A 14,713-nucleotide genomic window follows, 5' to 3' on the forward strand; every position below is an offset into this window, starting at 1 on the left:
AGCCAAGGATTATTTTATCCACTGGAAAGATTTTGGCATCTGATGACAACAGGGTACTTGCTACTGTAGGGTCTTGGAAGGAGTCAGGGTCATTTTGTCAAGGCAAAGTTTTGACATCCCAGAAAACATGGGCAGTTTTTCCTACGTGCTGAGAGCAGATAACTGTAGTGAGTGCTCAGTTCTCAAATGGGCTTCAAGAAGTAGGTTGATTTTCAAGAAGTAGGTGCTAAGTACTCTCAATTTCCAACAAGAACTCTTAGTTGCTCACAAGCTCAGAAAAAGAGGATTAAGCCAGAAACTTTTCCAAGCATTAACTGAAAATAATTAATTTTAATAGCTACTAGTTTCTGAATCTCTGATCAATTCTCTTCCCTAACCAAATAATATCAATAACTATAGTTAGTCATTAAATTCCTGCTTTGCTCTGATTTGCTTCCAGTGTAGCTTTAACTCCTTAGGACAAACTAATATATTGATTTGTTCTCTTCAGATGTCCTTCTGCAAAAGTGATCTAAGACCAAATGTTTCAACTGTTCCTTATAATAGTTTGAGCCTGTTGATAGAAGCCTTAAAGCTGATGTTATAGCTGTAACTATGAACAAAGCATAGCGCCTCTGGGTCTCACTTGCCAAGATCACTTTTAACTGCTCAATTTATCTAACACTGTTGATAGATTTCATATGTTTAGAAGGATTGCTTCTCTGTGAAGTAAACAAGATACGTTATCTGCTTTCCCCTTCCATTTCTTCTTTGGGAAGGAAAGGAAAAAGCATGACTTCAGGTAACAAAGGTCCTTAATAATATTCCTCTTGAAGTATAGTTCTTTTTATATTTTATATGAATATTATGGACATAAAACTCACCAGTCCTGGAAATCAGTCTCTTTCCACAGAAAATATGTATTGCCTGGGCAGTTGAAGTCAAGCTTCACCTAAATTATTATCTTTACACAACTCAACTGAAGAAGAATTCCCTAGAAAGTGAGAAGATAGCTAATTTCCTATGGTCATTCCTTGGCCCAACTGCTGACTGGCTGCACATAGTATTAGCTGAGAAGATGTTTTCTATAACACGGACAAATTTCTACTAGCATTTGGAAGGATTCTGCCAGCTTGTTTCATAATGGCCTCCGAGCATCAGTATATAAAGTAACCTGGTAACCAAGATGAAAGAGTTCCTGCTCCCCAGCAACTCTTTATACAGTTCTGTTCAGTCCTCTCAATTCCTATTCCAGTTTATGTATGACCATGATCAGTAAAGCACAGATTAACATTTTGGTCGTTACCCTTTCATACTAAATGTGAACATCCCGGAGTTACGGGGATGTCTACACTGATGTTCAAGTTACTCTCTGCCAGTCTAAGCCATGTGATCTGCCCTTTTCCAACTGCATTATACCTGGTGATTTGCACCAAAATAATCCACAGTGCACTTCTAATTTCCTGAGCATAACATTAAAATCTGTTGAGGTTTCTTTCTGGGAATCATCCTGCAGCACAGATGTCTCTCCATCCAGACCTGCCTCTGTTTGCAAGAAATAGAAGGATGTTGCCATGGACCAGGGACAGGGGATTATAGGATTACTGAAGATAGGATTGTATTCAAGATCTGCCTGCCTGGGTAAGTTCCAAACATATTTCAGAAAGGGTACAGCCAAATCATCCCCTTCTGTGAGGTAAGGTCAACCTTTAACCCTAAGGGTCAGCAGCATTTCCAGAACAAGGCTACACTGCCACCAGAGGTCATGTGAAGGGAATTGCAGTGTAAATGGGCAGTGGGTATGTGCTTGAGGGTGACTTTCAGGTCAGCACTGTCTATCAGAACAGACATGGCCTAAGTAGCTGAGAGACAAATAGGTCTACAGCTTTAACTTTAAACTTCTTGCACTTTTTATCTATTTCTTCTCTCTGTCAGTTGAGAATTATTCTTGTTAGGACACAACATCAGCTCTTGGAAGAGATCGTTTACTTACCATTGCTCTGGACAGCCTCATATCACCAAGTTGTCTGCCTTATGGCCTGGACCCTGGATGTTGTAAGAGCAGTGCCTTGCTTTTCAAATCTGCTGACACCTTCCATGGCAGGGCTGTCCAACTTCTGGACAGTTGAGGGCCACAGACCTAGCAGCTGCATACCATGTGGATGGGCAGGCCCTCAGCTCCTCCCACTGTGTGGGCTGCCCAGTGCCCACCCCACTGTGCACACAGTGTGAACAACCCAGCTTCCCCCTCTCTCCCAGCCACATGTGCCACGTGGGCTGCCCAGTGCTCCTACCCCTGCCATGCACACAGTCAGGACAGCCCACCTCCTACCAGGAGGTGCCAAGTACATGGGGGCCAAGGAAGAGGTGTAAGGTGACCACCTGTCCCTAATTGGGTGGGACTGTCCCAAAATGGGAACATCAAGTCCTGGTCCTGGGCTGCATGAGTTCAGGACAGCATTTGTCCCAGATTCCCAGTATTGTGCAGGGATCGGGGCTTTTTGTTCACCACAGAAAAATGCAGGAACTGGCAGGTTTCCCTTTGCAGGCTGACAGAGTTCCAGCCTGCAAGGGGCTGTGGGAAACAAGATACATGGGGCGCCATGTACATGTGTATGCACGTACACATTCACGTGGCCAGAAATATAGCCCCAGGCAGCAGTAGAGAGCAACTTCCCCAGCTGCCTGTAGGTAAGTCTATGGGGAGCAGCAGATTGAGGCCCCCACACTCAGGGAGGGGGTGGGGCAGGGGCTGAGCCTGGCAGTGCTGCCCAGCCAGGGTGGTGCCTGGGGCCTGGGGAGGGAGACAGAGCCTGGGGCAGCTTGTGCAGGGAGGTAGGGGGCCACTTACTGCTGCTGCACCAGGGAGGGAGGCATGGGGGGGTGCATGTCCCCCAGATTTGTGGGGGTGGCAGCACCAAATTGTGCCCCCCACTGTTGCTGGGTGGTCATAGTGTGCCTTGTCATGGTGGCATAGCCAACACAAGACTCCCAGGGGAGGGCATCAGGGTGGGAGCCCCCACCCTTCAGCAGGCAGCCCACATCCACCCCTGCCCCCCCCATGGGCTATGCTCAGCTCTGCTGCAGCCATGCCATGGGAGGGACAACATCTTAGGACCCCCACCAGCAAAAATAAAAGTTGATACCTATACCTCCTGCCACAGAACAGGCAGCCCCTGCTGCACACACAGTAACTGCCCACCAGCCACATACCACCTATCTTCAGCATGGGCCACCTGGCTCCTTTCTTTGCTGCACACACAGCTGCATCCCCCTCCTGGCCACTGGGACAGGAGCAACTTGTGTGTGTGGTGGGGGGAAGAGCAGTGGCAGCCAAGCATGAGCCTGCAGGCTGCATGCTAACTCTTTCCGGGCCACATACTGTTCCACAGTAATAAATGCAGGTGACTTAAAAAAAAGAAGACTCAAAAAATAATGTCTTTGTAATGGCCCATAAAGATTTTTACAGAGTTTCACATTCTCCTTGGCCTCATCTCTTTGTTCTCCTTTTAAAATGTGCACTTACGTACAGCCATTATATTAACATCTATTTTCCTCTAACATAGAACATCCTGGGATTTAAAATGCACCCACATTTTCTGACTCTCAATCTAAGAAAAGAAAAATAATTAAAAACACATTTACAAGAATATAACCTCTGTGGTGCATATAAGAGTTTCTACTTTTTTCTTTACTTGATTTTAAGATGCAGACCATTTTTAGAAGAAATACTTAGTTTTAAAAAGTGTGTTCTCTTGGAAGGAATGTGGTCCACATATTTTCTTCTAGAAAATTATAAAGGTAGAAGTGTCTGTTAATTACAGTGTTCCTACCCACCCACCTTTAAGTAGCAAAATGTGCATATTAATTTGTGCTCACCCATTAATCTTTGGGAAATATCCATATAAAATCAGAGAGACCCCCAGACAATAAACATGTAATAAAGCACTCCTGGATTTTCCAAGTGTGTATACATGCATACATTGGAGAAAAATGTGGTATCAGACATCAAACTCAGCTCCAGATTTTAATCCTATGATTTTACTTCTTTAATGAGCCAAAACAGTAGCTATTGATACCTCCAAACATGAGCATGTTCAGATTATAGATTTAGAACTTTGACCCATTTCTAATCCACAAAAATGTATTTAGCAGAACATTGTAAATGAAAGCTGCAGTCAAAAATGGCAAGGTTAAGTAAACAAATACTTTGAGTGGTTTTGAAAATGTAGCTTAAGATACTTTGGGGTTGTGGGTGAGTTGTTTTGTTTTGTGCGGTGCTGTTTTTGTTTAAATATTTGCTAAAAGGCAATGTATTCTAGAAATCAGGCTGGACTTTTTTGAGCAAAGCTTGGACAGAATGTGGCTTTGGTCAATACTCTATATATTTCATATACCTAGGGTTTTTGTTAATATCATGTTCATCTTTGTGCTACCTGAGTTTATGTAGAATAAAAAGAAAATTTACAAGAAATGATAAGAGGTAATTAATTAATCTAACACAAAAAATTATTATTAGAGATGCTGGATTTCAAAATGTCCTTTCACCCATGCCCATGCCTACCTATCTTCTATACACTCAGCAAACATTGATCCTTGTCTGTGTGTATAGTGTAGTTTGGGCCAGATTGTTCCCCAATGATTCACCAAGGTAAAATCACACATTAATGGATGAATAACTGGCTAGTTGATAGATCGAAACTGATAACTCATCACTGAATGGGAGTTTGCCTGGGGAGAGCAGTACTGGGACTAATAATATTCAATGTTTTTGATCAGTGATTGAGGTTTAAATATAAAAGCACTGCAGGTAAGACCAGCAAAATAATACAGAGATGGTGGAGTGGTAAATAACAGTGAAGACAGAGCAGTCATAAAAGTACTATGGATTTCTTAGTAAGTTGAACCTATTCAGACAAAATGCATTTTCATGAAGGCAAATAAGTTTCATAATTCTAGGGGAAAGGCATACAAGTTGTTACAGTATTGTTTGTGGGGCACAGTCAACTTCCTGCAATATGGACACTGGTCAGTTTGCCTCTGTGTTACCCAGGATCTAGAACAATGGTGGAAGCCAACCTTTTTGCCCCTCCCAAGTGCCACTCTAATCCCCTTCTGCTGCCTCAGCTGCTGATCTGTTTTCTGCTCCCTCCTTGCCCAGTTCTCTGGTTGCTTTGTTTTCTGCTTCCTGCCCTATCTGCCATAGTACTGCCTGTTCACCCCCTGATCTGCTGCGTGGCCATACCACTTGTAGCACCTGTACTCCAGGTTGGCCACCCCTACCTAAGATGTCAGTTTGGCCACCCCTACCTCAGATATCTGAAATCTGTCCTTAAGGATCAGTTTGCAGCTATTATTCTCCCTGGGTTGGGTTTAGCCAGTTTTGTTGTGTAAAGCCTCAAACACCCTTTTCTGGGTCCTCAGCCTGACCTCTCCCATAGGGGCCTTTTTGCACATCTAGAAAGGCTGTTTACAAAAGCATCGGCCCATTCTCTCTAGTGGTCACATTCGTGCAATCTCTGTGGCCCAACTGCTTTCAATCCTCAGCACCAATGCTGATCTTTCTTCCTGGACTCTCTGTTCTTCAAGCTCACCTTTCCCTAGAAATCCAGTCATGTGAGCACTCTTCAGGGCATGGGATGGTTGTAGCACTATCTTAGCATAGGAGTCTAACCTTTATTTAGGTAACACAAGAAATATACAGATCAAAACAAATACTGACCTCTACACCTGTTCCCCTGCCCTCATTTCCTCATCACTCTGGATCATTCTTTGGTTTAGGTCAAGGTCCTCTGGGAGTTCAAGATCACTCTCCCAAAAGTCCTAGCTTGTCTTCCAACTCTCTCTTTCAATTTCTGCTTCATATCAGCTTGCTTCCTTTTGCCCTCCCAGGTCCTGCTGTTAAACAGTCCCCCTGCTATGAAAGCATGCCCTTTTCTTCAGCCAAAGCTTCCTCTGCATGTCTGAATTTTCCCTGCACTTACTTAGCCAATCACCTAGCCCAGAATCAACATCTTGGTTATTTATTCTATGTTTAGGAATATTCCAACTTCCTAAGAGCAGTCCCTGAAGAGAAGCTGAGGGAAAAACAGCACTCAGCTTTAATCAACCTATTTCTACTTTAACCATTCAAGTAGAGCAACTTAAGTGTATACCTGCTCCAGCGCTCTGGGAGAAATATGATAGTCCTTGTTAGCAAGTTGTGGATTTGACATACACAGAGGCTTTCCATGATTCAACAGTTTTATAATAGCCAAAATGTCCTGAGCCTTTCTGTGTGGGCGGGATATAAGCTGAATTACATACATATCTGTACGTAATTCAGATTTCCCATCACAAAGCCATGCCTTAGGAATGGGGGAGACCATATCCTGGAAAGGAATACAAGGACTCTTGAAATAAATAAGCATTAATAACTCCCAGGATAACTCAGTGGCTCTGTTGGTTGCAGGCAGAGCAGGGAGGAGGTTCTGTGTATTGAGGGGGCGGGGGCTCTGTTTGCTGAGGAGGCAGGAGGGAGGGACAGTGGGTGTGTGATGTGAATGATATAAAGGTTTCTTATTCGGACATGTGCCTGCTATGAAAGTGGTGCTGGGAGTGGACAGGGGGTAGGGAGTCTGTGGGTGGTGGGGGAGGTGGGCTAGATTGGGGGGTGCTGCAGGAAGTGGTCCACTAAAGCCTCCTGCACCCAGTGCCCTGGTCCCCACCGGTGGGTGCACGGTGGTCTCCTGGTGCCTCAGCTGGGGGGGACCCACCACTGCCACTGTCACCACAGGAGGTGACTCCCTCTGCCAGGCTGCCTCCACCCAGGCCTCGCGGAGCAGCTCTTCCTGGGCTTTGCATACATTATGCAGCACACCGGCTGTGATGATGACTCGGAGGAGCTTCTCCTTGGCAACCTTGAGGCAGGTAGTGAGGGAGCACCAGTGATCCCTGAGGTGACCAAATGCACACTCCACCAGGGTACGGGTCCAGCCCAGGTACCAGTTAAGTGGGCCTGGTGGGGGTCCAGGTGGCCTGGACCAGGTGGTGTCATCAGCCAGAGCAAAAGTGGGTAGGCAGGGTTCCTGATAAACAGGAGTGGAACCACAATGGTGCCTAGCTGCACCCCCAGCCTGAAGCTCCCATTCTTTGCCAGTCCCACCAGGTCCGAGTTCCTGAAGACACGAATGTCATGTGTGCTGCCTGTCCAGCCATCACGCACATGGGTGAAGCCCCCGAGGTGGTTCACCATGGCCTGCAGGACCACATAGTAGAATCCCTTGCGGCTGTAACATGGCCAGTCTCGCCGGTCTCTGTAGGTCAGACAGGTGACTGGTATATGGGTCCCATCCAGGGCCCTGATACACTGGAGAAACTCCAGTGCCTGGAACCCTGTCACCACCTCCTGGGGCTCAAGAACATGGAGAATAATGTCCACCAACATGTCCTGGAGAGAGCTGCACACTTCCAGGATAGCCTCCCCAGTGGTAGCCTTGCCCAGGCTGAACAGGTGTTCCACATACTGGAGGCTGGTGAGTGTGGCCAGCTTTAGCAGCAGCAGGGCCAAGCAGGTGTTGGTGGAGAGGGTCAGGTGTATGACAGTGTTCTGGTGCTCCAGGTGCATCCAGAGCTGGCAGAGTAAGCAGATCCCAGAAGGTGGTTTGGGTCATGAGGCGGCTGACCACCCACTGCTCATCATCCCAGGTCTGCTGGATAAGGTATTGACACCAGTGCTGGCTGGCATGGCAGACCCAGAGGAGGCGAGGCTGAAGGCCCAGGAGGGTGATAGTGGCCTTGGTGGTGGCATTCTGCAGCCCCTCATCAGCATCCATGATGGTAGCAGATGTGTAGTGGCAGCAGCCCTGGGAGGGTGAACTGGTTGTGGAGGAGCTGGGCATAGCAAGACGGCCATGAACCAGGCAGCAGTCTGCACAGCAGGCCAGCAGGGTGATCACAGTGGCCAGCAAGGTACTGGGACACTGCTCATCACTGCCAGGGCCAGGGCCTGGGGCAGCCATAATGCAGGGAGGAACAGACAAAGCTGCTGTCTGCTGCCTCTGCACTTGCCACAGTGCTCTTAAACAAAGGAGGAGGCTGCCCAGAGAGCAGAGAGTAGGGCTGCCAAGCTGGTGGCAGCTATAGTCAGAGCCTACAGCTCCCCCCTGGTGGCTGCAGGGGTACATTGAAGGACAAATTGTCTCCCTAATCTCTGCACGTGTAGACACGTACCCAAAACTGCTTTCTGCACAGTAGCTTACTGCACAGTAAATCTAGGTTGGAATAAATGCATGTGTAGATGTGCTCAGTGAGAGATTGAAAGTGTATTCTGTTTAGTTTTCCAAAACAGAATGTTGAGAGGTGACTTGATTATGGTCTTCTAAATGAAGAAAAAACACTGGGTGCTCTGGTGGAGAAAAGACATAACAAGAACCAATGACTGGAAGCTGAAACCAGACAGATTTAATTTAGAAATAAGGCTTTAATTTTTAGAGTGAATGTGATTAACCACTGGAATAAGCTACCAATGGTTGTGGTGGATTCCTCATCTCTTAATGTCATCAAATCAAGACAGAGTGCTTTTCTGGAAGATATGCTTTGGCCAAACACAAACACAAATTACTGGACTTGATGCTAGGTGAAAGATAATGATTCATGAAATAAAAGAGGGTAGATTAGATGTTTAAAAGTCCACTCTGACATTAAATTCTCTGAAGCTATGAAAAACTAGCATAGATAGCTGTTGTTGTTCCTAGCGACTGAAGTGTAGGTGGTCTGGTCTAACGGTTAGGCCACCAAGGGAAAGCAGGGCCTAGGGCTGGGTCAAAAGAAGCTACATAACACCAGAAGGAAATCTGGAAGCAGAGCCCATAACACAATCCAGGGTCAGGACTGGGGGGATCAGATGCTGAGTACCAGTCCAAAGACCAATCCACTGGGTGAAGTTCAAAAACAGAGACAAACCGGGCCTAGGAGCAGGAAACAGAACCACAGGGAAATCCATAGTCAAAGTCCAGAAAAAAGCTGAAAATCAGGGTCAGGAACCAGGAGGCCACAGCAGAACCGTTGACCAGCCTGCAAACCCAGGGCCCCAGCTAATGCTAAAGGGATTGGCTTGCAAACCCAGGGCTCCCACCAGCCAATCAGGATGCTTGCTACTTCTAAACAGGGACACAGTTCATTAGCTGGTCCTTACTGCAGGCCTAGCTGCTGCACTACTTGGCCCTGGCTGGCCTGCCTTATCAGCAGGGATCTTGGTTTTCCATTCACCAGGGGAAAATGCAGTAAAACCCAGATTTTTTCTTTTAAGAGGAAAAACCTGGATGTTCTTATTTTAAGGAGAAAAGGACAGATTTTCTCTTTTTAAGAAGAAACATGCTGGAAACAATAGGTTTTCCCTTTCAGGCTGGCAGAGTTCCAGCCTGCAAGGGGCTGGGGAGAACGGGAGGAGGGCCATCAGGGAAGGGGCACCATGTGCACGTGCACACACATGCACATGGCAGCCAGGCAGCATGAGAGCAGCTCCACAGGTGAGTCTGGGAGTGTGTGATTGAGGCCCCCATAGTGAGGGAGGCCACAGGGCTGGGGCAGGGAGTGGGATGGAGCTATGGTGGCTCGTCTGAGAAGGTGGCAGGGGAGCTGGCTCCTTGCCACTGGGCACACTCCCGGCGAGGGCGTGGGAGGCACATGCTCTGCCGATTTGTGTGCAAGGCAGGGGCAAATGAGGGCTGATGGCTGCAGGCTCAGGCTCCCTGCCTCTCCCCAGTAGACAGGACCCAGTGTGGTAGGGCAGAGCAGGGCAGGGAGCCCCGAGCCTGCAGTCTCCAGTTGTATCCACTACCACCCCCCCATGGGGTGTGCTCCAACTATGCTACCCATAGTGGATGGGGGAGCTGGGCTCCGCACTCTGCTCCAGTGCAGCATCTACTGCATCCCACAAGGAGCACTTGGGGCTCAAGCACTGCTGGGTTGGGGGCAAAGGGCTGAGGATCCGGATCCCTAGGCCTGTAGCCCTAGCAGCTGGGAGCCTCCTCCCACAGGGCTGGGCAGGGTGGTGGGCTGTAGGTGAGAATTGAGGGGCATTGGCAGAGCCAGGGGTCTGTGGGTGGGGAGTGAGGGGCACCAGCAGGGTTGTGTTCAACTGATACCTATATATATATATAGTGGTATTTCATTTTAATCATGTAAAAACATGGGTTTGGAGTTTTTTACTTAGAATTTGTGATTTTTAAACAAAGAAAACCAAAATCCCCTTTTATCAGAGTCCCTCACAGTTGTTGTTATAAGGTGCAAGCAGGGGATCCACATTCTGGTCCTTAATAATTTCAATTAAATTGGAATACCTGAGTTGAGAATATTTATGCTGCAAGTTGCCATTTTTGAACTTGCTTTTGATGTATTTATTTATTATTCATACATGTTAGGTTTTGGGCAAGCCCAATTGTTTAAATAATGAAAATGGAGTAAACAATATATCAAAATACCCTGTAGGGAAAAATGGCAGCCAATATTTTTTGAACAAATAACCACTTCAAAAATTAAAGTTTGTGTGAAAAATTGTCAGATATACATTTCTTGATCATTGTGGTGTGTATCAAGGCCATCCAACTGGCAGCTTGCAGGCCACCAGTGGCCCACAAGGAGTTAATCTGTGGCTCCCATCCAGCCACTACCCAGCCTACCACCGGGCTATGTGTCTTATGCTATTGCAGCCTGCGCAGGGTGTGGCCCCTGAACACTCAGAAGTTAGAAAGACCTGACCTATATAAAAGGATATGTATCTAGAAGAAGAGACACTGGCGTAACTCCAGTATTTTGCTATACTGAAAATAATTTATGTTGCAAATTATTTAAGCTATTTAAATCCCTGGATACATTTGCCCATGATGATATATCTGCGATATATTTTTTAAATTGCCTATTTGTCTAGCACCAGAGCTTGTACATTCAGTAAAATTATTTAAACTTAGCATCTTGGTATTTACACACACTCAGATTTGGGTAAGTCTGAGTCCTAGTATCCATGGCTATAGAGATGATGAGACTAGTGATGAAAACTCTCTTTAATTTCTACGAAGCAAGAATTTCATCTTAGGTGTTAGGTAACTGGCATGTGGTCTGCAGCATATTTGGTACAAGGGAAACAATGCCAACTTAATAATTTTTCATTATGTCAGTGCACCCCTGACAAGCTGTGATCTTATAGGTCAAATGAATCTGTGTATATTCATTGTGAAAATCAGATTTTTAACTAAGCTATAGGAAATAAAGATATGACTGAGGGAAAAGGAAATGAAGTAGCTGAAAATAAAAAGGCAAGTAAGAAGGACAGGAGAAAGAATTGTAATAAAGATCTACCGAGAATGTCTTCCTGCCTTTATAAGCTGTTATAAAGGTATAGTGTGCTTGTCTCACACATGGAATGTTAAAACTCTTTTCTGAGGTCCCTTAATTCCTGGTTTCATGTATTAGAAAGTGACCACTGGAAGTTTTGCTTCATTTCTCTATTCCTCCTGTAGACATGCTCTTGCATTTCATCTCAAAGTTCCTTCGCCCTGCCCTAGCCTTCACAATTGTGGAACCTCACGTGTGCTCTTCTTTGGTTGAAGATCAGTCTTTTTTTAAATCTCCTCTTCCTCTGAGTTGCCTCCCTTATACATGCTTTCAGATCTCCAGAATGTGGCCTGTTTTACTGAGCTGTTAGATCCGCTTTCTGGTAACCTCCTCCTAAACATTGGGGCAGTGATGAAGAAGACTCTGTTCATAATGTACCTGATCCAAGTCAATAAAATTCTTTCCATTGACTTTGGTAAAGTTGGAGTAGGTTGCTTGTGAATCTTAGTCCTAACTTCTCTGAAAGTACAGTGCCACATTGTTCCAATTGTAAGCCAATCCGACATATAAATTGACCCCACATTTTCAGAGTCAATATTATTTATGTATTAGATTTATTTAGGATAAAACATTTCCCCCCAAATATATGATGTTTCTGCAAGGGTCAACCAAACATCAGATGTTGACTATAATCTGATTATTAGGGAGCTGATTATATGTCAGTGCTACATATAAGTGTGAGTTTTACGGTTCTTTGTAAGGGGAAAAAAAGTTTGACTTAGGATCAGAACAATGGAGTAACTTTATTGCATATCCTTATGTCATGACCAGTGCTTCTTAAGAACTTCAGATGATTAAAGGGAAGAGAGCCAGAAGGCACTTTGTCCTATTTTAGTCTCCTGCATCATCAGTTGACAATTATTTTTCTTCTGGTTCTGGCTACCCAACATATTGAAAGCCTGGCTAAGCAATGTTTTTCAGCCACGAACTGATGATGCCTTGGTCAGCTAGCATGTAGCATTGTCCACAAATAAGTTTTTGACAAGCCAAAATATAACTTGCTATATTAGGACTAAACCCAAAATGGAGGTGTTTCATCCTTCGTAAGGATTTCCCCCTCTCCTCTGGATTCCAAGGGAAGATAAATAACATAAAATGAGCCAACCACATTTCCCACATTTCCTCTGAAGTGACTTTTGATGTGATTTTAAAGTTTAAGCACAAAGATATATTACAGTGACAAATTAAAAGGACCTAGAAGAACCAAGTCATATAAGAAAAATGACCTGTCAAACCTAGCTTCAATTTAGGCCTCACAGAATGCTCTATAGTGACCTCTTGTATGTGCCTGTATTCTAGGTACACAGTATGGTATTTCTGTTAGCTAAGAAGTTTCAAGCTTTAGTTTAAGGAGCATTGTCACCTGGACTTCTACTTCTTGCCTTAGGTACATTTTGTCATCTTTTTGCACTTTTCTCCGCCATAAAAATGAAGGAAGGTCAGTTGGATTCTGGCACTTCACTCCAGTACAAATCCCTTCCTTGTCTTCTTTCCTGAACTGGGGTTTACTGGCGACATTTTAATCTTCCTTTGCGTAAATGACTTACATTTAAAGGACTTTTTCCCCTCCATGGGAAATCAGGCCCTGCTCTGTGGAAGAGCCTACATTGAAGAGGATAAGCAGGAGGTGCCCAGACTGTCAGAACCACCAAGTGGGCTGGGGATGTCCTGTGCTTAGAAGTTTAAAGCAAGCAACAGCCCTTTCAAATGGCCCCGAGAGCAGAACAGAGCTGGTGTGGGACTCTTCAGGGGCTGGGTGGCTGGTGAATGCTAGTAACTGGAATCAAGCAAGGAGGCAATGTATTCTAATAGCCTTTAATGTAGGACAAATGCAAATATAAACTAGGATGTAAATGAGTTGTCCCCCCACCTCTACTGGCTTTATCCCACCAAGTTCAGGGGAACACTGTGGCCTTCAGCACCTGTGAGGGGCTGTGATGATTTCCTCTGACCTTGATAAAGACTGTTACCCACTTTCAAATATAAAACTATGTGTTTCTGGTCTGAATCCACTAATTCGGGCCCGTTACTTCCTGAAGGAGATGAACTCCCCTCTCTAAAATAGGTAAACCATTGATTTTACAAGTTACAAAATAACAGGCCCTTTCAGCAATGCAACAGACATTTTAAAACTAGTTTTTTCATTGGCCAAGCCTTGAAGGATTTGTGTGGTGACTGCTTTCAAAATAGTGGGATAATTAAAGAAAGAGGATTTGTTAAAAAACAGTCCCATTTCTTATATTCTTTATACTAGTAGTGAATCACGTTTCATATTTTTTCCTATAAGTCACCTGCTTGTCCCTGAATTGAAGACCTCTTACAACAGGGAACTCCTGTCGGCTGTACTATACAGATTCTAAACCTTTTGTCCTGTCAAGCAACAGTGTTTTCCAATTCACAAACACTGTCAACCCGATTACCCAATAGGTTTTTTCTAGGATTGTGTTAATGTCAAAATAACGAAATCACTGGCTGCATCCCCTTTCCTCACACTGTGCCACAGAAGTACTACTGATAACTCACACCAGCTCTCCCTGCCATTCACACCTCTATCCGCTCCTTTCCCCCTTGTTCAATAGGCTCAGAAAAAGCAAGAAATTAAGCCAAAAGAGCTCCGATGCTGTATTTGCTTTTTGTTTTTATTATCAACAATCAATTAATGGTACACTCTTGGAAAACTATATGCACATGTAGAAATATTTCCCCTTTTAAATAGAAGCATTCATTTTAACCACATATAAATAAATTTGAAAACCCTGAACGTAATGTATGACGATTATGCTCACAAACATATTCCAACAGGAAGGGAAGAAGGAAAGAAAAAGGAGAAAATGAAAAAGGGAGAAAGAAAAGGAGACAACATGCAACTGATAACAAAAATATATACTATTGTCTGAGCCTGGCCTCTCTAAACGCAAAGGAACTGAACCCGTGAGAACCTTATTTCTCCATAAAGACACGCCATAGAGACTACGAGGAGGGAAAACATTATTTCATAGGGTCAACTAGAGGAGACAAGTCTGTACTGATAGGAACACTATACAATTGAGTCACAGAACACAGCTGGTAGAAAGACACAGAAAAAAGGTAAAGCAGAGCTGGCGACATTCAACTAATAGCTAGAGGTTTGTGCCTTGGAAAAGGAAACGTAAAAACCCTAAGGGAGGTGCCTGAACCCCGGTGCTCAGCAGTCACACGTGCGGCCCGGGCCGGGCGCCGCGCGGGAACAAAGGGCGGCGGGAGGAGGGGCGCGCGGGGCCGTCACCGACACCCCGGGAAGAAACACTTGTGTGGAGAGTCCGGGTCGTGAAAAGGCGTCTGAAAAACCCCAAACAGCCCACGTGGCAGCTCGAGTCTGGCC

At 45.2% G+C, this 14,713-nt stretch overlaps 1 protein-coding gene across 1 annotated transcript in view; it reads right to left on the bottom strand.

The window, feature by feature from the left end:
- Positions 1-3,585: 3,585 nt before the first annotated feature.
- The window catches only part of PHOX2B (paired like homeobox 2b), a 13,487-nt gene continuing 2,359 nt past the window's right edge, over positions 3,586-14,713 (bottom strand). Inside the window, exon 3 of the mRNA XM_019552583.1 lies at positions 3,586-3,590. Within this exon, the coding sequence (XP_019408128.1) occupies positions 3,586-3,590 (5 nt within the window). The remainder of the gene's footprint in view (positions 3,591-14,713) is intronic.

The sequence above is a fragment of the Crocodylus porosus genome, unplaced genomic scaffold (genome assembly GCF_001723895.1).
Source record: "Crocodylus porosus isolate Cpor-Errol unplaced genomic scaffold, CroPor_comp1, whole genome shotgun sequence".
NCBI classification, from domain to species: Eukaryota; Metazoa; Chordata; order Crocodylia; family Crocodylidae; genus Crocodylus; species Crocodylus porosus.